Raw genomic sequence first — 26928 nt, forward strand, 5'->3', positions numbered from 1 at the left:
CCAATCCTTTTCATGACTGTTTCAATCATTTTATATTTTTCTTTCAATTATTTGCATGCTTCTAACTGGAGAGTGTTGAACTTAATAAGGAATTTAGAATAAAATCCCAAATAATAAATAAAACCTGAGAGGTAGTGTTTTGTAGTCCTTGTTGGTATCCTGATTTCCGATAACATATTACATTTTAAAAACAGCCGAACACAGTCATTTCACAATATTCTGCCTTTCATCCAAATATCACTGTATGTTCTGTTTATATAGAGCAAATCTTTAAAGTGGATGGTCACTGTAAATGTGATAAAGAAAGGCAGTAGCTTTCATGTAGATCATCTTTCTTCCTTCTCTAACAGGTATGGCAGATCCCAGAAAATGGACTCACCCTTTCCCTGACTGAACCTGTGGTGATTTTGGAAGGCCATTCAAAGAGAGTCGGCATCGTGGCCTGGCATCCAACGGCCCGCAATGTGCTTCTTAGTGCAGGTGGGAACTGAGCTCAGTGCCCCTCCCCTTGTCTTCCGCTCTTGTGGCTCTCTGAGTAGGGGGCAACAAATGTGTTTTGGTTGTGTGCTACATGGTTTTATCGCAGATTATTAGGAATCCATGAAGAGTATTGGGGTACACTGCTCCCCCAGCCTGCACACATACTCATGTGTATGTGTGTTTCAAGGCCACTTTGACAATCTGATGAAAGCTATGAATTTCCTGCTGTAATTTCAGCAGATTCATGGTTCCTGCCAGAGCCCTCCACGAACCATAGTTTTGGTTATTCCTGATATGGTAGAAGGTATACTTGTTATGGAGCCAGAAGCCCTGGGTTCTTTCATTGTCCCCTGCTATACAGTTAGTATGTGTATGCTGTAGAGAGCATATGTAAACAGAAGGAAAAAAAAATCACTTTTAATCTCAGAGGTAAGATCATTATTACTATTTTGATGTTTCTTTCCAGAAGATATTTCTGTGCATGTACATAAATTATTTTACACAAAGGGATGGGTTGATACACTTTACACATGGCCTGCTTTCTGCACTTGGTGGTATACTGTGACCCTTTTTATGTGCCATTAAGCACTCTTCCTATCTTTAATGACTTCTGGATATACCTCAGTGTACTTGACTAGTCCCCTATTTCTGGACATTGATGTTGTACAGAAATCTTTTCCTCTGTCTAAAATTGGAGATTTCATTTTCTTTTATGAAAACAATACAGAAGGCATGAGGGAACTTTGTGGGGTGATGGAAATAGTCAACATCTTGATTGTAGTAGTGACTACATAAGTATATGCATTTGTTGAAACTTACCAAATATATACATAAAATGGGTGCATCGTATTGTATGTAAGTTATACCTTAATAAAAGTGATACATTAAAAAAGTGATACTAATGTTAGAGGTAGAATTTTGAAGATCTTTTCCCCTCACCAGTAAAATGGAGGGGGTGGGGGCAGTTCAGTTTTTAACTGGGAATACAGAATGTTTATGATTCATAGTGAGTTAAACAAAAAATTATAGTACCAAATACCTATTGAAACTAAGGCCCATTTTTCAAAAAAGATGCCATATAGGATATTGTTTTTTATAATCACTATTGACTATACTTGGGGATCATTTTTAGTGTTCTACTCAGAACCTCAGTCTGATTAAGGAGAGGAAAAACACTCCAGAGCTGGAATTCCATCATGGAAAATTTCCTGCTACCTTTCTTATCAAGGCTCAACATCGGGCAGCAGCAATAGATTGGTCTTCATTCTTCTATTTACATGTGAAGGAGAATGGGTGATTGTCGTGTTCTGCATATTTTTAGAATATGTGATCCAGCTGCTGGGGCTGAAGTTACTTGTTTGTCTGTGAGGAAGAAGGCACAGGAAGGTTCAATTGTCCATCCCAGAGTTTAGCTTTAACTTTTCATACTGTTGTGTAGTTTTTTATCCAGTTTCCTACCTTTTTTTTTTTCTTTTTTGAGATGGAGTTTCACCCTTGTTGCCTGGGCTGGAGTGCAATGGCATGATCTTGGCTCACTGCAACCTCCACCTCCTGGGTTCAAGTGACTCTTTTGCCTGAGCCTCCCAAGTAGCTGGGACTACAGGCATGCACCACCATGCCTGGCTAATTTTGTATTTTTAGTAGAGATGGGGTTTCTCGATGTTGGTCAGGCTGGTCTCAAACTCCCGACCTCAGATGATCCACCTGCCTCAGCCTCCCAAAGTGCTGGGGTTACAGGTGTGAGCCACTGTGCCTGGCCAGTTTCCTATTTCTAACCCTTATGTAATATAAGTATCCTGGGTATTAGTGGCTATTTTTTCCTAAATGGTTTCAAAATTGCTTTATTGGCAAGAATCCATCTCTAGGATGTCCTTCCTTTATTTTGCTTTATCCTTGAACTGATATCCTAGGAGCAACACATGCTGCCTCTTTTTAAAGGGACCTGGAGGCTTGGGGCAGACTCTTGAAAGAAGGAAGGAAGGAGTTGATGAGCTGAGGTGGTGGCTGAGTTGACATTGTGGGCCTCTTTGAGAATCTGTTTCTGAATCCATGTACCTACTTGATTATAATTTGGGCTTCTCACCGTGATAAGAGCAGTCTTGAGCTATTTTTCTCTTCTTTTAAAGATACAGATCTGTTGTGAGCAAACAGGCCCTACTTCTGGCTTTTTTCTTCCACTGTTGTACCATACTTATCAAATATATCAAAGCTGTGTCTTAGAGCTTCACTGATTGGAATAACCTGCCACCCAGAGTTTTTGTTGAGTGCCCTAAACAGCTATTTAAACCTTTTATTTTTATTTTATTTGGCAGAGAAATAAGCTATAGATGCTTGTTTTACTAGAAAAGGAAACTTGACATCACTTGGGTCTACCAGCCCAGTTAATTCTTTAAAGAAAATAGGGTTCTGTTTTGGTGTGGTTCTTTGTTTTTTGTTTGGTTGATTGTTTCATATGAACCCAAACTTAACAAGCTGTGTTTTACTTTAACACTTTTATTTCTTTTAGACAAACCTTTTTCTTTGCCATGTCAGTTTTTAACTCTCAGTGAGTAGGGCCTCTGACAATCAGCACATCTTTTCTCTCCCTCTTCCTCTTGCTCTCCTCTCCCTCCCCCGTCCTCTCTCTCACTGTATCTGTAGTTTTTGGAGAGTGTTGTATAGGTGTTTCTAATCTTCCGCTCTCTGGTGGTTTTGCCTGTTTTAGGCTGTGATAATGCCATTATCATCTGGAATGTGGGGACAGGGGAAGCCCTTCTAAACTTGGACGATATGCATTCAGACATGATTTACAATGTGAGCTGGAACCGGAATGGCAGTCTGATCTGCACAGCTTCCAAAGACAAGAAAGTGAGAGTCATCGATCCCAGGAAACAAGAGATTGTTGCTGTGAGTATTCCTAGGATGAAAACTCAGGTAGTTGGAGCACTTGAGTGTGTGTGAGCTTTCTGCTTTTTAAGGCAGGCAGCAGTACTGGTCAGTGGTCTCGTGTTGTATGCAGACACCAGCTGTGAATAAGAGAGGGCTTATAGGCTTCTGACTGTCTCCCCAGTTGTGCTTCTCTCCAGAGTTGTAAATTTTCTGGCTTTTTCTCAAGTCTCACTTTGTGGCTTTATTTCACAAAGAAATAGTTTGTATCAGTTCACTAGAGTCCTTAAGAGTTTATAAGTCTTAATCAATTAAACCAATTGGCTGCATTCCTGATTTTGGAGCTTAGTATTGAATATTGATGAATCCGTTTCTTACCCTTTTCCCAAAACAACCGTTAAAGATGCAACGGGTGGCCAGGTGTGGTGGCTCACGCCTGTAATCCCAGCACTTTGGGAGGCCAATACAGGCGGATCATTTGAGCTCAGGAATTTGAGACCAGCCTGGCCAACATGGTGAAACTCTGTCTCTATTAAAAATACAAAAAAAAGGCCGGGCGCGGTGGCTCACGCCTGTAATCCCAGCACTTTGGGAGGCCGAGGCGGGTGCATCACAAGGTCAAGAGATCGAGACCATCTGGTCAACATGGTGAAACCCCATCTCTACTAAAAATACAAAAAAATTAGCTGGGCATGGTGGCGTGTGCCTGTAATCCCAGCTACTCAGGAGGCTGAGGCAGGAGAATTGCCTGAACCCAGGAGGCGGAGGTTGCAGTGAGCCGAGATCGCGCCATTGCACTCTAGCCTGGGTAACAAGAGCGAAACTCTGTCTCAAAAAAAAAAAAAAAAAAATACAAAAAAAAAGAGCCAGGCGTGGTGGTGTATGCTTGTAATTCCAGCTACTCAGGAGGCTGAGGCATGAGAATTGCTTGAACCTGGGAGGCAGAGGTTGTAGTGAGCTGAGATCGAGATCACAGATCACACCACTGCACTCCAGCCTGGGTGACAGAGTGAGACCCTATCTCCGAAAAAAAAAGAAAAAAGATGGAAGAGGTTCTCTCATCAGCTCAGTGTCTTAGTTTCTACCACCCAAACTGGACCTCAACACACCCTGTCAAAAGATGGACATTTGGGTCTTTAGTCAAGGTTGAAACTACAAGTAGTGAATCCAAGAAGGCCTCACTTGCCACACTCTGAGGCCCTTCCTGAGATGTGGTTGTCCTTTGGCAGCATATCTTTTCAAAAGTCAGGCAATGATAGTGGCTGGTGCTTATGGAGCCCTGGGGACTTGCCTAGCCCTGCACACAGTGTTTTCTCCACCCCAGATCTTCCAAGGGTTGTCCTAGTGCACTCATTAAACTAGCGAGGTCAAGGAAGGGGTTAACTAGACAAGGCTTCTTTCTGCCCTATGATATTTGTAGAAATGGTAGGGCATATCTAATCTCCGTATATTAGTATCCTTTTGAGAAACAGACATTTGGCAAAGTCCTTTCATGTGTTTTACTTTTGCAGAGCATGGACTTGGGTTGGCAGCAGGATATGGTGGAGAGAGTGAGGCTTTTGAGTCAAATCCTGGCACTCTTGCTACCTCACTGAGGGGCCTTATCCAGATCACATAGTATCTCTTTGTTTCCTCATCTGGGGAAGGGGGATGGCCTCCCTCCCACACCCAGGTGAACATGAATGGCAGTGGGTGAGGCTGGATCAATGCCGGAGTTTCCCCACTCACCTTGTCTCCTTGTAGTTTAATGTGTGGCATGTGCCTTTTTGCTCTCCAGGAGAAGGAGAAAGCACATGAAGGAGCAAGACCCATGAGAGCCATCTTCCTGGCCGATGGCAATGTCTTCACCACTGGTTTCAGCCGCATGAGCGAGCGGCAGCTGGCTCTCTGGAATCCGGTATGCCTTCCCCAGCCTTTCCTCTTGCTTTCACTTGAGCTTTCTCTCTGTTCTGAGCAGGTCTTCCAGTGGGTAAGCAGATTATAGGATTCTTAGTGTAGTTTTCTAAGTGCCTGCTAGTCTTAAATTGGATGTGAAGCTCTTATCCTCATTGGAGACTTACTGGTAAATGTATTTCAAAGACATACTCTTGATACTCCTGAAGAGGCTGTTGTATATATTTTTAAAAAGAATGTATGAAGAATCTAGTGTTTTGGATTTGGGAAATAAGTTCATATATCATAAAGAATATGATCGTCTAAATCAAAATGGTCATGCTTAGAGAAATGTTCATAATTAGCTTAAGTGGGGAAAAATACAACATACATGGTATCATCTCAATCTCTGTGTACATGTGTCGGAAGGAAATAGATCAAAATGATAATAGTTTCTGCCACTCACTGGGCTGTAGGATTTTGGAATATGAAACGATTTTTATGTTGTTTGTTATATCTTTCAACTTTTTAAAATCACAGATATTTGTTTTATAATTTAAAAAGTACTTTTCAAAAAGAAAATAGGCTGGGCACAGTGGCTCATACCTGTATTCTGAGCACTTTGGGAGGCTGAGGCAGCCGGATCACTTGAGGCCTGGAGTTCGAGACCAGCCTGGTCAACATGGCGAAACTCTGTATCTACTAAAAATACAAAAACTAGCCAGCTGTGGTGGTGCATGGCTGTAATCCCAGCTACTCAGGAGGCTGAGGCAGGAGAATCTCTTGAATCTGAAAGGTGGAGGTTGCAGTGAGCTGAGATCACACCACTGCACTCCAACCTGGGCAACAGAAGGAGACTCAGTCTCAAAAAAAAAAAAAAAAGAAAACAGTCACAAAGGAGAAGGGCTGTGTCATCGTCATGAAATCACACTGATGTATGCCTGCATTATGTTGTCAAATCAGTGAAATTTTTAGTGAGTTGGATCTCATTTAGCATCCTTGTTGCTATTTACATGTGTGAGTTTTGCATGTGCATAGTTCAAACTTCTATTATTCTAGGAAAATGGCTCACTTAATTGGGATAGAAGAATGTATAATAAGATTATAAAAATGTATTTTTTAAAAAATGTATACACACACACATAAATATCATTTTCCACCCAGAAAAATATGCAGGAACCAATTGCTCTTCATGAGATGGACACTAGCAATGGGGTGTTGCTGCCTTTCTATGACCCTGACACCAGCATCATTTACTTATGTGGAAAGGTAAACAGTAATTTTGATGTTTGGTGTTAAATCCTGTAAGTGGAAACGTTTATCCTTCAGAGATTTAGAGAATGGGCAATGAGTTGTGTCTATTTAATTTTTCTAATTTCTGTGTGTATGTTATAAGCTAAGGACAGATAATTTGGTATTTTTAGGTCTTGAGACTGGACTGTGTGTAGCTTGCCAGTTGTGCAGTGACAACACGCCACGTTCCATATTTTTGACTGAAGCAGGGGTTGGGTTGGGGTGCTGGGGAAAATGCTCCAATCAGGGCACTCTTGTGAAGAAAAGAAGACACACTGGTGTTTCTTCTTCACCTAGCAGTGCTACCTGATTGGTGATTTTAGATTTATCTGTGCTTGTGTCAGGGATGGATAACCCGTTGGCCACATCTAATGCTGAAATTTGTTGGATAACCCTAGATGAGCACGTGTATACTTAGTACCACACACCATGGACTTGTTAAGAGAATGGTGCTTTGTGGATGCAAACTTTTGAGGGCCTCAGAGGCTCTCTGGAGGGTTCTTGTTCCTGGAGTTCAGAGCTAGGACCCTGGGCTTGAAGATATGAGTCCTGACTAAAGGTCAGGGGTGATAGCAGTTATAGGGAGACTCCTCATTGAACTCCAAAAACCTTCCTCCTGCCTTATGAGCGCAGCATGCCTAGACTGTGGGTAGCTTTATTATTTCATTTTTGTAGGTGGGAACCTTAAAATTCCTGATTTTTTTTGTAGGCTCAATTTCCCTTAGAACTTTTTGTGGTTGAAATAAACAAATTAATAGCAGTAGAGCTGTTGATATACTCCCTAGACCTGTTAGATAGCCGTTCACTGGGTGGTAAAGCTGGTGATGTTTGCTTTTCATAGCTGATTGAGCATGCTGCAGACCTGCTTTACATTTTTATAATAGGTCAGTTTCTTAGAAATGGTGATCTTGTCTGTTTCCTTGAAAGCCATTTTACCGCAGATGTTAACAGGTGTTAAGCACATTTACCTTGCCGTTGTTGCCTTTGACTGAACTAAAACGAACAAAATGATCAGTTCCTCAGATATTAGTAGCACAAGATGGAAAATTTTTTTGGGTATGCAGAAAATGACTAGTAAGGGTTTAGCTTCTTTTCCATTGCTTTAGATATCTCAATCATTGAGACAAATGGAAATCATGAGAACTGGGAGCACTGTTGAGGCATGATACCACCTAGCTATTTTTGTCTTCTTCTTTCTTACATATATGTATATCTCCTCTCTGCCAGACAAGATTGCCTTCATTGTTCAGGTTGGTGTAACTGTGTGACAATTATTTGTACTTAGACTAACATTATGCTTCAGCACTCAAAAATATCTGACCATTCTAAGAAAGAAAGTAGTGGGATTGTACACATGGCAATGAGATGGCACTTTCGGAGAATACTCACTAAAACTGAGTTTCTTCATTAGAAAAATCTCATTTTTTGTCATCATCTGAATGCCTGATATTGGTGCCCTTAGGTCTGTGAACAGCATTGTGCTACGCCAGTGAATGAATACTTAAATCAAGAATTGTATTCTTGGCAATCCTCTTAGTCTTTGTTTGTTTTTTGAAGTTGAATTGCAATGTAGCTGTTTAGCAGAGGCATTAACATTTTTGCCCTAACTCTGGCCTGATACCTAGGCTCAGCGGAGTAAAATTAGAGCCTTTGGTAGGAGGCTGAGGAGACCACTTAAAAGGCATGCTAGCATTTGATAAGTGAGGGGTTACTTTATGAGGAAAACTGTCATATGCTTTATCAATTTTATCATATGCGAACCTCTTTATGAAGAAACAAAGGTTAACTACTGAAACGGGGTCCCAACTAATGCTGGGTTTATAGAAGAGAGAGATACCCGCATAATCCAGATGTTTCAGTAACAATCAGACACAGACTTGTCTCTGATTTCTTACAGGGTGATAGCAGTATTCGCTATTTTGAGATCACGGATGAATCCCCGTATGTCCACTACCTCAACACATTCAGCAGCAAGGAGCCTCAGAGAGGGATGGGTTACATGCCCAAGAGGGGACTTGATGTGAACAAATGTGAGATTGCCAGGTAAAAAATCGAGATGGTCAGTATTCTAGGTTGGTGTAACTGTGCGACAATTATTTGTACTCAGACTAGCATATACTTCAGATCTCAAAAATACCTCACTATTCTAAGTAAGAAAGTAGTAGACTTATACTCATTGCCATGAGATGGCACTTTCTGAGGATACTCACAAAAACCAACTTTCTTCATTATGAAAATCTCACCTTTTTTTTTTTTTTTTTTTTTTTTTTTTTTGAGACGGAGTCTCACTCTGTTGCCCAGGCAGGAGTGCAGTGGTGCGATCTCGGCTTGCTGCAACCTCCGCCTCCCTGGTTCAAGCGATTCTCCGGCCTCAGCCTTCCAAGTAGCTGAGATTATAGGCGCCAACCACCACACCCAGCAAATCTCACTTTTTATCATCATCTGAATGCCTGATGGTACCAGAGCAATACAGCTACAAGAAATTCTATGAAGCCCAAGTCTTTCTTTCCTTGTGTGTACTATGGAATTAATACTTTGTTTCTTGCCCATACAACTGAAGTGTAGCGATTAAGTGGCATACTGGGGTGTATTGCACAGCTACTGAAATAGTGAAACATGCATCTTTAATCTTCAAGCTGAAGCCATGGTCAGTGTTCTCTGGTGGGCAAGTAGGGGAGAGCCTGGCTTGGGGATGGAAAAGGGGGTGGTTTTCTTACTCTATGAGTGGAAGAACCAGGGTCAAAACTGTATTTGGTGCCCCACTGGTCCTAAACTAGAGAAAGCAAAGATCCTACGATGAGGTGGTAGCTTGATTTAGGAAATTCAGCTGTGATACAATTTCTTCCTCTCTGTAGTACTTCTGATTTTTAAAAAAGTCATATTCTATGATGTCAGTGGGCTTCCTAAGGGACAGGCTTTTTTCTCATGCTAGTCAACAAAGATACCCTCTGAGACTCAGTGACCACTGGCCATTTCAAACAACAGAGTAATTAGCACTACATCATCACAGGTAAGGTCATACCACACATTTCTATAACACTGTGTTTATATGGACTTTTAAAAACCTTGCTGTTCTGGTCTCACAGTTAAAGAATTGATACTTATGACTTTCAAAATACAAGTGAAAGAATTTTTATGTAAGTCCTTTTTTTACATTAATTTCTACTAAAAATACAGAAATCAGCTGGGCATGGTGGCGTGTGCCTGTAATCCCAGCTACTCTGGAGGCTGAGGCAGTAGAATCACTTGAACCCGAGAAGTGGAGGTTGCAGTGAGCCAAGATCATGCCACTGCACTTCAGCCTGGGCAACAAAGTGAGACTCTATCTCAAAAAACAGACAAAAAACCCAAAACTCTCTGTTGGATTTTTTTTCCTAATAGTTGGAATAATGAAAGAAAGCTGTTAAAGATAATTGAAAATTGTGATTTAAACCAAACTAATCAAAATGTGGTTCAAAATAGGCGGAATTTGAACTTATGATTACATCCAGTATTTTGGAACACATTTGTTGTCATCTAAAAGTTCAACAGACTATAAACACAGTTGTTCAGAATGTCTCCTGTTTCTGAAGTGTTTCTTGAGCATTTATTATATGCCAGGTACTATGCTAGATATGCTACATGCTACCTTTTTCACTTCTCATAACAATCCTATGTGGTAGATGTTACTTTTATCCCCATTTTATGGATGAAGAACTTGAAGCTTGGTGAGGTAGTCATACTCTCATGGGTTTTAATAGTAGAGATGGAAGTCAAAGCCAGGTCAGGCTTTTTAATCATTATACTAACTGCAGAATTTTCATTAAATCAGTCTTTAAAAATGTTTTTGGGCCAGGAGTGGTGGCTTACCCTCTGATCCCAATACTTTGGGAGGCCAGGGTGGGAGGATCCCTTGAGCCTGGGAGTTCAAGAGCAGTATGGGCAATCTAGTGAGACCCTGTCTCTACAAAACATTAAAAAGTTAGCAAGGTGTGGCAGTCTGTACCTGTGGTCCCAGTTATTGCAGAGGCTGAGGTGGGAGGATTTGCTTGAGTGCAGGAGGTCAAGGCCTCAGTGAGCTTGTGTCACTGCACTCCAGCCTGGGTGATAGAGCAAGACCCTGTCTCAAAAAAAAAAAAAAAGTTTTTGGTTTATCTGGGACTCCTTTGGTTTTTGGTTGAAATAGTAAACAGGCACATTTGACACAACCTTCTTTTTAAAGAGGATGATGATTTTACAAACACCTTTACCACCACCCTGAGCTCTACTCAGCTTTTGTTCCCCTGGGCGTTAGAGCAATGTATCTGCCAGGCTGTCTTCACCGGACTCCTGCCCAGTTTCAAATGCCAAAGGCTGCAGGTTTTGCAGGAGAAATGAGTTTCACTGGTTTTGCATATTTGATGTGTCAGTGTCTTCTCTGACTTAAACTCTTAAAATTCAGAAAACTTTTCCCCAGTAGCATTTACACCTACCCTTAACTCCCCGCTTGCACACCAGCCATTTGATCTGGTGATCTGGCCAGAATACTCACTAAGGCTACCTCTCTTGCCAGGAGCTTTAGAGAGAATTTTTTATTGTTTCTTGTCTTGACTGAAAAAGAAAATTGTCTTGTTCTCTCCTGTATGTTGACCTGGTAATTTTTTCACAAGTGAGTCAGTTTCAGGGTTGCTATTATTTCCATCACAGTTTACTGGTCCCCCAGATAATTGGCATTTGCCATCATACTACCTAGACCTCTACTCATGGTTCTTGTCTCCAATCTGCCATTTCCTAGCATTGTGACTCTCGGCTTCCGTTCTCTCATCTGTCAACCCAGAACACTAAGTTCTGCCTATTCCCAGCGTGGATCAGATGTGGGGATGGGTAAAGAAACACTTGACATTTCAGACAGCATTGTAGAAAAGTCATTATTAATCCTGTTACTCAGCCTCATATTTCACTTAATACAACTTTGCCTTTATTTCCCCTCTGAAGATTCTTTAAACTTCATGAGAGAAAGTGTGAACCTATTATCATGACTGTTCCCAGGAAGGTGAGTGCCTAGTTTTCTAAACAATCCATGTTTTAAACAAATGTAAAAATAAAATTCAAAAATTCCAGGCCTTTCTTCTTCCTTACCCATGGGTGCCAAATGTCTCTTATAGTCTGACCTTTTCCAAGATGACCTGTATCCTGACACAGCGGGGCCAGAAGCTCCGCTGGAAGCAGAAGAGTGGTTCGAGGGCAAGAATGCAGACCCAATCCTCATCTCCTTGAAGCACGGGTACATTCCAGGCAAAAACAGGGATCTCAAGGTGGTCAAGAAGAACATTCTGGATAGCAAGCCCACTGCAAACAAGAAGTGCGACCTGATCAGCGTCCCCAAGAAAACCACAGACACTGCCAGTGTGGTGAGGACCCCTAGAGTGCGGGGGTGCTTGGCTGCTTCAGGCTTTATCTTCTGTAAAGTGCTTATGGTCCAGGGCATTGGCGAGGACTGTCTCAGCTGGGTGCACGGGGTTTTCAGTAAATGAAAAAGTGGGAGAAGGTCCTAGGTCATGTGATGGTGATCATTTGTAGCCACACTTGCCTCCTTTAATGGAGTTAAAGCTCCTTTAGCCGCATTAAAGGAGCCAAGTGTGGCCACAAACCATCATGACTGGGACAGGTGTTAGTCTCCTACCACTTCTGAGTGTGAACAGGAGCCTCTTGGATTTTTCCTGTCTTTTGCCAAACTAGTTTAATCCTTTCCTGTTTTGGGTAGAAATAAAATATCATGGGAGCGTGGGTTCATAGGCACCAGGGAAAGGAGGTCCCTGGAAGGAGGGAGTGCCAAGTGTTCAGATGTAGCTGAGTGGCTCTGACAGAAGGATCTGGCTGTGTGGGGATGGCAACAAGGGGGATTTAGGCAAGAGCTGTTTGGGTGGGGCAATGGGAATCGAGCCTGCTCTTGACTCACTGCAGCCACTGGAGAGTGCCGCTATTGCCAGGAGAGCAGGTCCTATGGAAGAGAGGGGGAGTGGGCACACAGGGCAAGGGTTTCACTCCTAAGAAGGAGCCTCCCTCACAGATGGCAGGAGCTCTGTAGCTTCTGGGAGAATCTCCCCTTGTTCTGGTCAGATAGAAGTTACTCTTGATGGAATGATTGGGGTGGTTAGGATGTAGGGCAGCCTTGAAGGAGCTATAGTCTAATTGTGTTTTGTCCTGTAGTCTAATTGTGACCCAGGAGACCCTTTGTCTGAGTAACTGCACAGGCCTCAGGATCAGAAGTGGCACTGTGACACACTGTTGTTTTGTTACGGGGTTTCAAATGGATTGGCCAGTGCTCATTGCATTCGAAGCCCCAGGTGCAGTAGGGTTTTGACTTCTCATTTCAGCTTGGTGACTGTGACTTGCCGTTTGCAAAACAGAAAATTACATTTTATATCTTACAAGTTTTGAACTGTGTTGAACTTTGTTTACTGCATTTTAGTTACCGCCTCCTTTTTTTGTTTGTTTTCTTAGCAAAATGAAGCCAAGTTGGATGAGATTTTAAAAGAGATCAAATCTATAAAAGACACAATCTGCAATCAAGATGAGCGTATTTCCAAGTTAGAACAGCAGATGGCGAAGATAGCAGCCTGAAGTTCCCACCCCTACCCCTACAAAAAATGGGAGCAAGAACTTGTGCTTGGGAGCTGGTTGTTGGTGTGGTCCTAGGGAGGGCGGAAGGGAGGCACTGCCATTTGGAGACATTCCATTTCAGATTTGTCAACCAGCGATAGGCCACATTCCAGTAAGAACTCAATTTGTCTCCTGAATTAACAAAACGTGATTTCAAAGCTGACCTTTTTATCAGAAAGCTTTTTTGATGTTTTAAGTGTTATGTGACTTGTTGAACTTTTAAAAAAGTGCTACTTTTAAAATCCCAGACATTCTGAATTTTAGAAAACAAACTAATTCTGATTGTGTTGTGCCCAGTTACCCCCCCTTTTTTTTTTAATGTATAGGGACCAATGCCACATTGCTTTTTATATTTCTTTCTTTTTTAATGTTGCCAAAACCAAAAGTAGCTTTGTTTTCCTTTGTATTTTGCTACTTTGCAGTATTTGTGTGGTTTTTTTTTTTTCCTTAATTGGAAAGGGACAGCACCGTGTATGTTTATAAACTAAATGAAGATACTATTTTGTATAAACATTCATCTGAGAACAATCAGAGCAGTAGCCACATGGTGCTGACTCCTTTGTAGCACAAAAGTCTTGATGACTGTACAACAGGAAGACTTGAAAAATCACGTGGATTCATAGTACCACCCTTCTCATTTCATGGAGTCTTCTGATCAAAAAAGCTCTTATCGTATTTCTTCCTTTCCTTTCTCTTTTCTAGAAATTGAGTGTTTGTACCAGAATGGAATTTTGCTTCTCGGTTATCCTGTGCTTCAGATGATTATAATCTAACCCAAACTAGCATGTGTTTCTGCAGTTTGTTACACACCTAGGATCTACTGCATTAATCACTTTAAACATCATGTTTCAGGTTTTGGTCAATACTTGACAAGGGTGCCTGGGACAGGAAGACATGTGTACTGCTGAGTGTTTCTTCTTGCCCTTTTCAGCAGCTTGCCCAGCTCTTGGGTGCAGTGGTGGGGACTAAAAATGAGAGCATGTGGAGGGGGGTATTTGTGCTGGGTGATCCTGTTTCCCCATGCTGTCCCCTGCTCTCCCCATGCTGTCCCCATGCTCTCCCCATGCTGTGTTGGAAGAGGAAGTGGCTCTCCTTCCACCAACAAAGCTCCTGCTCTACCCTCTTCCTCACATATGCTGCAACCTCTCAGGGCTCCCCCAGCCATTCCTTCTTTCCTTCCTGCCTTTTAGCGCTAACCACATTAAGCTAAGATGAGGCCAGAGGGTGCGATTGAATTGAATATTGAGACTGAGGAGAATGATCGAGAGTGAAGCAGAAACAGGAACGCAGACCTCTGCTGTAGCTTTAATGCGAACAAACGTGTCCCTCTGCACAACTAACCTGCTCTGCCTCCATCTCGCACTAAGGCTGCGTCAAAACACAGAGCCTCCCCAGACTCGGAAGGGGGTCAGAGACTGAGCTCTGGTCACCTGTTCATTCCTCGGTTAGCTAGAACTTTGCCCCATTTCCAATTTCTCATACTGCATGCTTGGGAAACAGGATTTAAGGGGCCTGTGTTTTGGAAGGGCGGTCTGTGATTGAACGTGAAATGTGTAGTGCCATTGGGACCACGAAGGGAACTCTTGCACATGCTTGTGCCAGTGTGGGCATGGGCCTGGCAGGAAACATCTGTATACATGGAGCCAGGATGAGGGCAGAGTGTGGTGATGGCTGAACTTGGAGTAATGTCCATGTAGAAAAGGTACCGTGTTCTTATCCAGCCAATATTGGGAATGCTGTCTCCACAATTTCAGGGCATCTGAATGTTTGATGTGGTTTCGTGTGTGTGTATTTGTGTGTTTCATATTGAAGTGGATCATGAGATGTAAAGAAAACAATCATGACAATGACTTATATTCAAACCTGTATTTGTTTCCTTATCATCATAATCTGCTGAGGACCTTTGTGTCTGAGCTTCAGAAATGTTTGAAGGTTCTGATACTGAATTAATGAAGTAAACAAAGTTGTTGATGGTGAAACACCATAGAGTATGTGGTTCCAAGAGAAGGGGAGGGCTAGGGAAAGTGCCCCGATCTTAGTTTGTAGCTTCCGACTTATTTAATGAATGAATGCCCAGACAGGCTCAGAGTAGGCACCCTAAACATTGTGGATTGTTTTCCTGTTTTGTCTTTTTTTTTTTTTTTTTTAAAGCCACGACATCCCAGAAGAGGACAGTGAATTACTCCTAGGTCAGCTCTTATAGAGTGGCCAGTGTTCTGTCAAAACACTTGCTTCCATTTTCAGAGATAAAAATCATTGATTTACAAAATGTGTTTGTGTTTATTTCACACCTTGATGGTCTGTGAGGCAGCCCCCACCTCTCTGCCTGACATAGCTTCTCTGACTGCTGGAGAGCACAGTGGCATAGTCGTCTCTGGGGTAAGTACCAGGGAAGTGCATGTGGGTGGCTCAGCTCAAGCGCAAGGGAGACCAGGTGAGGTCTCCAAGCCAGTCAAGCCCTGTGTTATGGCTTCCAACAGACCTGGGCATTTGGATCCTGCCTCAGACCATTGCCAGTGGTATGTTCTGGAGTGGGGTTCCTAATCCTTTTGAGTCCCTTTTCTTGAAAGGAGGATGATAATTCCATGTAGTTCAGACGAGAGGAAAACCTGTCTGGCCACACAAATAGCCCTCGCTGCATGGCCGCCACTGTTACTAGTAGACTGGGAGTTGATTTCCTGACAGGGCCTTTGAAAGCACCTTTTCTTCAGTAGAAGCAAAATTCTCTCGGCTCAGCTGTGACATTTATTCCAGCAGGTTTCCAGGGTCAGTTGAATTGCAGGGCTTCCGTTTTGCACTATGACATTGTCTTGTGACATTTCAGTGATTGTAGCAAAGAATTTCCCACTGTTTGCTTTTTCTGAATGTTTGTGAATATGATGAATAGTTAGCATGAAGCTCCCCTTCCTCAAATGCTTTAAAGTTGCTTTAGTCTGTGAGAAGAATGGCAGCCATGTTCTTGGTCCACTGTGGCTGCAGGAAGTAGAAGTTGGCAGGGCTCTCTATAGACCCGAGGTACCAGTGGTCAGCCAGGAGGCACGTGGTGGTCTGTTTATGACTGACTTGTTTTCTCACTTGGGCCACCTCGATTCTTTGCCAGTAGACCTGAAGGTCAGCATGCCTGCCCCAGACAGCAAGCCAGACCTCGTCTGGGGGGAACTTCCATTTTTTTTTAAGGTCACTTCCCTTGCTGTACTTGGTATTCTGCATCCAGAAAAACTCTTTGTTTGCTCTTAAGAATCTGTTAACTCTAAGTGGCCCCTTCTCTTTCTGCTGGCACATTAAGTATTCAAATGTTGGCACTGAGTCATGGACGTGAGTCATTGCCAAGCGTATACCTTTCCTGCTTCAGATGGGCAACCCTTGATGTCCAGGCTGGACAGTGCCCTTTGTGCTCTTTTGTTTGTTAAAAAGAAGTCCCTTGCCAAAGAATGTAGGGGTGGCAGTCCTTTCCTGCGAGAAGGGGGTGTGTGCAGGGTGGGCAGCCTTTCCAGAGGGCAGTCTGGCAAGTGTGTCAAAAGTCTTAAATGTTTTCTTAAGACCCAAGGTTCTCACCTCTGGGAATTTTGTCCCAGGGAACTAGTGGGAGGTATATTCAGGAATTAGTAGAGTAAAAATCACCTCTGCAGAAGAGGATTAGTTAAGTTACTTGTCACATTCATATGTTATAATACTGTTTAGTTATTTAAAGTCATTTAAAAAGAGTATTGAATAGGAAACATAAAAAAAAAAATAGTAAAACAGAGTCAATTCCAACTTGGGTTTAAAAAGATACCTACCTAGGTTGAAGCATGAAAGTATATTATTTCTGGTGCTGAATGTCACTACCAACTTTTATCTGTGTATCCCAAGTGCCCCACAGTGAACTGCGTTGCTGATGTCAGCAGAAAAAGTAAAACTGTGCTTACAAAGAAATTCTCACCAGCTCTCTATCCCATGGAGTCACTCTGCAGTAAACGATGTTAGTTGGCTTATCCATTCAGAAGCGAGATGGGGAAGAAAGTGAAGTCCGTTGGATCTCATAAGAGCATTCAGGATCAGAACTTCTAGTGAGAAGTCTAGGCTTCCTAATACAGATACGTAAAACCACCTAGAACAGATGGCTTGTGCCAAACTTAAAGGATAGATGCATATACAATGTATATTTATGTGTAGAATAAATACCAGAAATGTTATTGCTATAGAGAGGTAAAGTTGTGTGTAATTTCTATTTAATCCTATTTTTCTGAATTTATAAATTTCCTATAAATGTATTTATTTCCAGAAAGGCATTATTAAAATGAATGTATTAGTGATAAGTTAGTAATTATTAAGATAAGCATAAATCAGTGACGATGTTTGAAATGGTGCAGCAACATTTGGTTAGCTGTGGGGGCAGCAGGGACACCAATATACATTCTTAATGGAGTCCACAGTTAAAATAAACCTTTTCTTTTTCTATTTAGAAGAAAGTAAGTCCCTTGTAATCTATACTTCAGATTAGAGAAAAAAATGTAAGCCCTAAAGCAATGGAATACATCACAAAGGAAAAGACAGATTGGCTATATAAAAAATTACATAAGACTTTAATATGGCAGAAAATGAAGGTCATAGGAACTGGGAAATAGGTTTTCTTCCAATACAGTAAGGGCTAAGTATACTTTGATATGCTTAATCTCAGCTGCAGCTGATGTGCAGATGGCAGCAGTCCTCGTCCCTTCTGTGAGAACCGAGTCCACTAGCAAATGGCTTATCCTCAGCTTCGAACTTTGGGGTGTGGGGTGGGGGTGTGTTCGCTAGGCGATACTGGCCATGGTGTGCTGGGTGAAAGCTCCCCTGTGGGGAGTGTCAGGAGTGCTGTCTGGGAGATGGGAATGCACATCCCAAGATCCTTGAGGATAAGGTGGCTGCTGAGTTGGTTGGATTGGCTGAAATGTGGAGGAAGGTGAGTTTAGAGAGGCAGATGGGATCCTTCAAATTCATTGTAGTTGGGGTTTAATGCATGTGAATGAAAATGGGTAAGAGGGCATATTTTATGAGCCCGAGTTGAGTGAGGGGCAGATACAGAGTGAGGCACACGGCTCCCTGACAGCCTCCATGGTGAGGGCCTGGAAAGCGGTGTCAGGGCCATTGCCCAGGGAGCCTGTGGTCAGAAGTCAGAGGAGGAAGTTATTCCACTTCAGGAATCAACTTGGAAGGCAGGTAGATGGGTCTCTTCTGCTGTCAGAAAAAATCTGCACACTTGAGCTTGGGCACTCACCACTGGGTGCTTAGTTTTGTTCTTTGAATAGCTTCCTCACACTGATCTCAAAGACTAAGTGGACTTTTGGACTTCGTGGTTGGTTTGGAGCAGAACTGGGGAGAAGTGGCTCAGACAAAGGCCCGCAGGCAGTTATAGGGGTAGAGAAAGATCTGGGCTGCCAGAGAGGAGCAGTCATCTGTGTCTCCAAAGGGAAGAGCAGGGAGCGGGCCTGGTTACAGTGAAAAGGGATCTCACGGGTGCCTGGGCCCCCAAAATGCTGCAGAACGCGGTCAGGGGGCTGGTTGCCAAGCTTGTCCAGGCTCATCTCCACTGGATGCCTCTCAGGCCACCAGCAGCAGGGTTCCCTTCCCTACAGCCCTGTGCCTTCTCATCACCCATTTCCTAATCTCTCCCCCACTAAGTAGAGTTAGGTTTGTCTTGGCATTCACTGAGTGAGAGCTTGTAATTACAGTGCGAGTGTCACGGGCTGGAGAGAACTGTAGTGCAGCAGGTGACCCCGGGCCCAGCCAGGAGAGGTGCTCAGGCTAATGCTTAGTGCCCTGAGGGAGTTCAGCAACAAGATCCAAGCTTGGGGGCTCTAGTGATGAAGTCTGAGAACTGGGAAGTGTCCCATATGTCACAGGGAGCTATTGCAGGTTCATTTCCATGCGGAGATGCTATTTGGGTTGTTGAAGTTGTAATAATACCTCATGGCAAACAAAATCTTGGGCTGCTTATCACCATCCCCACCTACAGCTCGCCAAATGCAAAATGAGTTCTTAACATCCTGAGCAGTGTCTTCAAGAAGCAGTGGTTCAGAATGCCTCATAAGCCACAAGGTGGAGATCCCATCTGGGCATCTGGCCCCCTGCCAGGTGCCTCCGCCTGTAGACACCAGACCAGTGTCTGAACAGCCTTGTAACTGGTTTCTCTACTTCCAGCTGCCTGTTTCCTGTTTTACTTCTAGAATGATTTTTCTGTCAAGGTCTCCAAAAGTTGTTTACAGGAGGAAGTTCATGCTCTTCCACCTCTGAGCCTCCTTGACTCCCATTTCTCGTATCCCACACCCAGGCTGCCAGCAACTCGTGTGGGCTCTGGTTTCACAGTGCGTCCATAGCCCAGTTACTTCTTACACCTCCACAGTGACTCCCCTAGTCCGTGCCCCCATCATTTCTGCATGGACAGAGCCTCTATATTAGCGTTCTGCAGAGGAAGAGAACCAATAGGGTCTGTGTGGAGGAAGAGAGAGAGGTCGGTATGTATTATAAGGAATTGGCTCACATGATTACCAAGGCAGCTATTTCCAAGATCTGCAGTCAGCAAACAGAAAGACCCAGGAGAGCTGACTTTTTCAGTTCAGATCGGAAAGCAGCTAAAAACTGATGTCCCAACTTGAAGGCAGTCAGGTAGGAGGAATTCCTTCTTTTTTATTTTTATTTTTTGAGACAGTCTCACTGTGTCACCCAGGTTGGAGTGCAGTGGCGCAATCTCGGCCCACTGCAGCCTCTGCCCCCAGGTTCAAGCAATACTCCTGCCTTAGCCTCCCAAGTAGCTGGGATTACAGGCATGTACCACAATGCCTGGCTAATTTTTGTATTTTTAGTGGAGTCAGGGTTTCCCCATGTTGGCCAGGCTTGTCTCAAACTCCTGACCTCAGGTAATCCACCTGCCTTGGTCTCCCAAAGTGCTGAGATTACAGGCATGAGCCGCTGCGCCTGGCGAGGAATTCCTTCTTACTCTGCCTTTTTGTTCTTTTAAGGCCTTCAACTGAATGGATGCACCCACCCACACCAGGGAGAGCAACCTGCTTTCCTCAGCCCACAGATTCAAATGTTCATTTCATCCAGAAAACACTCACAGACACACCCAGGGTAACATGTGACCAGATATTTGGGCACCCCATTGCCCAATCAAGTCGACAGGGTTAACAATCACAGCTTCCTAACCCAGCTTCCCCCACCCACTTGAATCCATTCTCAGAGCAGCAACCATAGTCACCTTTGCGGGTCTTAAGGCAGAGGAAGGCACACTAAGGCCCATGGGTTAACTCCAACCTGCTGGAAGCTTCCGTGTAGCCCACGGCTAAGGATGGTTTGGGGGAAAAACAAAAGTGACAAGTAAAAATTATATGAAATTCAAATTTCAGTGTCTATCAAAGTTTACTGGAACACACTGGCATTGTCTGTGGCTGCTTTTGCTCTATACCTGAAGAGTTGAGTAGCTGCAACAGAGATTGGATAGCCACAAGACCTAAAATATTTATTGTATAGTCCTTTAAGAAAAAGCTCGTTGACCCCTTCAAACTCTCCATGGTTTCCCATTCTACTCAGAATAAAAGCTTAATCCTCGCCACTGGCTTAGGAGGCCCTGTGTTGCCTGCCCTGCCGCCCCTCACCCTCTCCTGATGTTCTCTTGTGTTCGGGAGGCCTCCTACCTGAGCTTCACATGTGCTGTTCTCTCGGGAGCGCCCATCCTTTCCCCACCTCCAGTGTCTGCACTTCTCAGCACTTCACCTGACCCCCATACATAAGTAGTGCCCGTAGCACCATAGTACCACTGTTAGCTGATCTGTCATCTCATTGGAGTTTTGACTGTCTTCCCTGAATTGAATACAAGCCTCCTGAGGACAGGCACTGGTTTCCTTCTCCAGGATTCCAAGAATCTGGCATGATGTGTCAATCAGTACTTACTGAATGACTGAATAGTTGAAAATACAGGCGTTATCTGGGACGGGGACACCTATTGCATTATCTGCCCAGCAGTACTTTGCTCACAGAATAAGACTGTTCCGGATCACGGTCAACTCCAGGTGACCTGCGAGTCCCTTGGAACCATCATCAGTGGCATCAGATCTGAGTTTTCCTTTATGGGGGCCTGGGAGTTGGGGAAGCCAGGGAGCAGGCAGGCAGAGCAGGTATGCAGTGAAGAAAGGGCTTCTGGGTCCCTGTAGCTCCCCAAGTCCATGCCTAAGGTCCAGCTGCATTTCTGATCTTAAATTTCATGAAATATCCCAGGACTCCTATTGCCAGGTCCCTGGCCACCTCATATAACACCAAGGTCTCTTCCCTAAAGACCCCCTTCTCAAGGGGTCTTTGAGGCCAGGTGATTGAGGATGTCTGCCAGAGACATGGATTCCTTCAGCTGCTACCCTCTGGGGAAGAATCACGGAGTCTGGAGTACATTTCTAAGATTTGTTTGCCCTCTGGCCTTCCAGGTCTGGGACCAGCAGCACTGGCCACTCCTGGCCCAAGCAGACCCAGTGAGCTGGGGAGCCCCTGTTCTCTTCCACTCTGGAGTTACGGCTTCATGCTGCAGTCTCCAGCCCAGAAACTGGTTCCTAGTGCCACCCAGATTTGCAACCAAAATCTGGGGCTGAAAGTGAACTCCCCAGAGCTCTGTTCCCACTTGAGAAAGGGAATTGAATCCTGGCTGTACCAGGCCTACAGTGACCATTTCCCCTTTGGATAATTCAAATCAGCAAGCTGTAGCCCGTGAGCCCCCCCAGCAGCAGGGGAACAGGGAGGGCAGGCAGTTGAGTGTGACTTCCCCTCCTCCCTTCTGGGCCTTGCTTGTGAGCACCTCTGTTCTTATTCTATTTCATGAGATCTTTGCTTTCGTTCGAACAAAGGGTCCCATTGTGAGTAAATTGAAAAGACCACTGCCCTGAGAAACAAGCGGCACCACCAGCCAGACTCGCGCTTTCCTCGGAGGAAGGAACAGGCTTTACAGTCTGGCCGGGCTCCGGTCCACCTTGTACCTTCCTGCGCACCAGGGAGCCTCGGCTTCCTGGGAGGGATAGTGACCACTGGGAAGGCAGGTGGGATTCTATGAGCGACATCACCCCGTTTTCCCCATTTTTAGGGAAGCAGACACAAGTTCACAGAGGAAGCCGGCATCTTGCGGGGGACGGATAACAGTTCCTGGCAAATTACAAATACATTATTAAAATCTCAGGCTGTACCTGGCCTGTCAGTTATTGTCCTTGCCCATCCACATATTTCCGGGATTCCACAAACGTTTAATGTTTCATTTTCTTTAATAACCGTACTGTTGACCAACCTAAGCTTGGTAATTACCAGGCTGAAACTGAGTTTTGCTGGCCTTTGGCACCCACAGTTTCCTCTTTGTCTCTGTGGTATGAGGCTTTATTACAGCTGTGCTTGTCACTGGTGGTAACAGTTCTGCACCCTGAAACAACAAAGGAGCAAAATGCAATTAAATAGGCCACTGCACACGTGCAGCTGTACAGGCTGTGATGTTGCCTCTTGGGACTCGAGGCCACCCTGAGGCTGCAGGCATTTTCATCCCTCAGCGAATGGAAGGAAGCCTGAATGTAGTGCATGGACGATCATTTAAGTATAAGAAGGTTGCAGGCTGTTTGAATACCAAATCTTCAGTTGCTTAGGATCCACTTGTGACAGAGCTCCAAGCAGGAGCCCAGTGAGCCATGATTTTGCTTTAACATGGGGCTGTTCCAACAGTAACAGGCAGGCAGTTACAACCAGGGGCACATTTTTCCCAGACGACCCATAAACAGCCCTTGCTGCCCAGGCTAACCCACTACTGGGCTCCAGTGTAGAGAGGAACCTAACACCCATTAGCTTTGCTGATTGCAATCCCTGCTCCACACCCCAAGCAGTTCACATGGGGTTGAGAGGAGTAGGGAGCACTGGGTCCTCTTAGACCAGTCATAGCAGGCAAGGTCTCCAAGGAGGAACTGGAATCATGTATATACGCAACAAGTATTTACTGTGATTTAATGCAGGCTGTGTCATAAGACACCCCAGGTTCAAACTCTGACTTTGTCATTTACTAGTTCTGTGACCTTAGGCAAGTTACTTAACCTCTCTGGACCATTTTTTTTTTCAATCTACAAAATGGGCACACTAATAGTACCTACCTCGTGAGGCAGTTGTGACAATTAAACAAATTAGTAGACCATGCATGGTGGCTCACGCCTGTAATCCCAGCACTTTGGGAGGCAGAGGCGGGAGGATCACTTGAGGCCAGGAGTTTGAGACCAACCTGGCCAACATGGGGAAACCCTGTCTCTACTAAAAATACAAAAATTAGCGGGGCATGGTGGTGGGTGCCTGTAATTTCAGCTACTAGGGAGGCTGAGGCAGGAGAATAGCTTGAACCTGGGAGGCAGAGGTTACAGAGAACTGAGATTGCACCACTGCACTCCAGCCTGGGTGACAGGCTCAAAAAAAAAAAAAAAAAAAAAAATATATATATATATATATATATATATATACATAATATATATACATATACACACACACCAAGGGCCTAGGACAGGGCCTGGCATGAAGATGTGCCTGATAAATGTCAGCAGAAGTTATTGCTCAGTGCCAGGTGCTATGGTGAGCAAAACAGACCTGGTTTTCTTCTGGAGTTCCCAGGAGATAGACATTTATCCAGCAGGAAAGGGGCACAGGACTCTGAGAGCATGAAGTGGGAGCGGCGTGGTCAGAGTGGGCTTTTGCTGGGGAGGAGCGCAGGAACTGCACTCTGAAGAGTGAGTCGCAGTTGCCCCCCAGGCAAGGAGTCGTCAAGAGGGCTCGAGGCAGAAGGAACTGCTCTAGGCAGAGGTCCCGTGTTAGGATGAGACATAAGAGGAACTAAAAGAGGGTGCCAGAGGGAGAACAAGAGAACGTGCGTTCTGAAATGAGGTTGGAGAGGAAGAGAGAGGTCAAGGCAGCGCCAGCCATCTTGGGGATTTGAGTGTTTGTTCTAAAAGCAAAGGGGATCCATTGAATCCTGCATAGGGAAGAGAGTTCCTGTACTTGGAGCAAGGGAGGGGCTTCTTATGTGTTGAGGGCTGGCATCCCAAGACCTGAAGCAAATTTTGCTTTGAAAGTTTAAGGAAGATGGACTGAGGGAGTCAGAGGTGAGGCAATTGGGATGTGCCCACATCTGAGCCCAACCTACTCTCAGATGTTTATTGATTTCTTGCCTCTTTCCACTCTAATCATTCAAAGCTTCATTTTCCAGATGAGGTGAGCTCAGACAGCCCAGGCAAATTTCCTTCAGCCACACAGCAAGCTCAAAGCAAAGACGCAATTCTGATTCCCAGGCCTGTGTTTTCCCCCGCCTACATTCAGTATCCCTGGCTGGCGGTGGCTTTTGACCTGACCACTAACCTGTAGGCGCTATGAGAGCAGGGATGGTGCCGGCACCGTCAGTGGCTCATCCCAGCACCTGGCGCTTGTCAGGGCTCAATATATGTGCTCTGGACCGAGAAAGGCAATGTCATAGTCTTGAACACTCCGTACGTTTATACACCAACTGCGGCTGCTTTTCCCCTACCACAGATTTGAATCTCTGTGACAGATCCACAAGGCCAGAAAGATTTACTCTCTTGTTCTTTCCAGAATATGCTCTCTGATCCTTGTTCTAGGTCATCAGTTGCTCTTTAGGAGTTTAGTTTATGATGTCTGAACAGGATCCTGAACGTCTCCAGAAAATCTTCCACGGAGATGGAGCTGAGGAGCATTTGGAGAATTGATAGGCCCAGCCCCATTGGTGGGGCAGAGGAGACCTTGGTGGGCAGTCCTAAGGAACATAATAGGGCGTGGGAGGAGCTGCCCCCAACAGACCCCAGAAGAAGAGAGAGGAAAGCTGCATTAAGCCTAGCAAAATCTAGGGTGCCCATAAAATCCTTACCCTGCTTGAAATTGGTTTCCTGATAGAAAGTGAAATAGGCATAGCCGGGCGTGGTGGCTCACACCTGTAATGCCAGCACTTTGGGAGGCCGAGGTGGGTGGATCCCCGAGGTCAAGAGTTCCAGATCAGCCTGGCCAACATGGTGAAACCTCATTTCTATTAAAAATACAAAAATTAACTAGGCATGGTGGCACATGCCTGTAATCCCAGCTACTCAGGAGGCTGAGGAACGAGACTCACTTGAACCCAGGAGGCGGAGATTGCAGTGAGCTGAGATTGCACCACTGCATTCCAGCCTGGGTGACAGAGCGAGACTGTGTCTCAAAAAAAAGTGAAATAGACATGATTATATACATTTTTCTATATACAAATATAGAAAATATATTTAAAAGGCAAAGGCCATTCATAATTATGCCACCCAGAGACAGGTGGGCACTGTGAGCGTTTCTTTCAGTCTGTCCTCTCCGTGCCCAAGCGCACTTGAATTATGCCATTTATAGACTTCTGTACCCTCTCTTTTTTGCCTACCAGGTCTTGAGTGCTTTATAAGTATTCAATATAAATATGACTTTATTTCTGTGGTATGGGAGTCTGTGTTTTTTCCCAATATTTCTCTTACCTCAGATATCATTGGTTCAGTCTTGGAAGGCACTTTGGAATATTTTTTTCTGGGCTTCATTCCTAGAAGCAGAAACATGTTCACTTTGAATCTTTGACTCTCACAGATGTCAGGTGTGGTGAAATGTGGTTTTATGGTCTTCACACAGACGACATACACCAGAATTCTCTTAATATTTGCTCCTCTGAGAAGGAAATTTTGCTGCTCAAGTCTCACCTTCAAATAGATTACTTGGAGCTGGGCACAGTGGTATGTGCCTGTAACAGCTATTTGGGAGGCTGAGGTGGGAGGATTGCTTGAGACCAGGAGTTCGAGGCTGCAGCGAGCTATGATCACGCCACTGCGCTCCAGATTGGGCCACAGAGCAAGATCCTATCACACACATACACAGACGAAATAGCTTACCTGCAGCTAAGCCTCTCCTTTTTCCTTACATATAGTACTTGCTGATGTGCCGGAGCTCACCGTTCAGCCTGCACCATCCCAGGCTAGGGGTTAAGATCAAGAGCTTTATTCCATCTGCCTGGGTTTGAGTCCTGGCTCTGCCTTTACTCTGTGCGACCTTGAGCAAGGCACGTTCTCCCTCTGAGCTCCAGTGTCCTCATTTCTGAAGGCAGCTTCAAGGATTATATGAGCTGATAAATGCAAAGCACTTAGCACAGGGTCTGGCATTGACCACAGGCTCAGGAAATGTTAAACGTTTGTGTTGTGAGGCTTTGCAGGTGACGAAACTTTTCAACTCTGCCGCTGCAACATGAAAGCAGCCATAGATGACATGCGTACGCCAGTGAGTGTGGCTGTGTACCAAGAAAACTTTATCTATGGAAACGGAATCTAGAATTTCACAGTTTTCACAAAACATTTTCCAACCATTTAAAAATGTAACCACCATTCTTAGCTCACAAGCTGCACAAAACCACAAGGCAGGCTGGATGTGAAGACAGCTTGGAACTCACCTCCGCTAATCAGAGAGTGACCTCCGGGCAGACTTGGTTCTGTTTGGAGTTTCTCAGTCCCCCGTCCCTGAAGGCTGGCTCTTTTCAAACCTGCTGGGGAAGAGTGAGGAGCCTGGGTTCTAGGTGTCTCACTTCCCCTCTTGGGGCCTTATTTCCCTTTCTGTGCGGGCGGGGTGAGCTTTTGGCTCTTTCCAGCTGCAGCTTCCTAAGGTGGCTGAGACTCTGTCATGGCGAGGACATGCTGGGTCTCTGGTTTTCATTTTAAAACAACCTGTGTTCAGGCCAGGTGTGGTGGCTCACGCCTGTAATTCCAGCACTTTGGGAGGCCAAGG

The 26928-nt window shown here is 44.5% G+C and overlaps 1 protein-coding gene and 1 long non-coding RNA gene across 3 annotated transcripts in view; one reads left to right on the forward strand and one right to left on the reverse strand.

The window, feature by feature from the left end:
• The window catches only part of CORO1C (coronin 1C), an 86370-nt gene extending 72457 nt beyond the window's left edge, over window positions 1–13913 (forward strand). For both annotated transcript variants that reach the window (XM_012469140.2, XM_012469136.2), the window contains exons 4-11: window positions 351–480; window positions 3185–3366; window positions 5123–5242; window positions 6382–6486; window positions 8408–8553; window positions 11464–11521; window positions 11634–11879; window positions 12973–13913. In XM_012469140.2, the coding sequence (XP_012324563.1) occupies window positions 351–480; window positions 3185–3366; window positions 5123–5242; window positions 6382–6486; window positions 8408–8553; window positions 11464–11521; window positions 11634–11879; window positions 12973–13092 (1107 nt within the window). In that variant the 3' untranslated portion in view covers window positions 13093–13913. The remainder of the gene's footprint in view (window positions 1–350; window positions 481–3184; window positions 3367–5122; window positions 5243–6381; window positions 6487–8407; window positions 8554–11463; window positions 11522–11633; window positions 11880–12972) is intronic.
• A 3755-nt stretch (window positions 13914–17668) lies between these two features.
• On the reverse strand, window positions 17669–26714 carry LOC105728651 (uncharacterized). The gene is made up of 3 exons (XR_010343827.1): window positions 26046–26714; window positions 25641–25702; window positions 17669–22540 (listed from the first exon to the last, which is right to left on the reverse strand). It is a non-coding gene; the product is annotated as an uncharacterized LOC105728651 (long non-coding RNA).
• Window positions 26715–26928: the final 214 nt, after the last annotated feature.

The sequence above is a fragment of the Aotus nancymaae genome, unplaced genomic scaffold (assembly GCF_030222135.1).
Source record: "Aotus nancymaae isolate 86718 unplaced genomic scaffold, 86718_ANA_hifiasm-v0.15.2.pri h1tg000021l, whole genome shotgun sequence".
NCBI lineage: Eukaryota > Metazoa > Chordata > Mammalia > Primates > Aotidae > Aotus > Aotus nancymaae.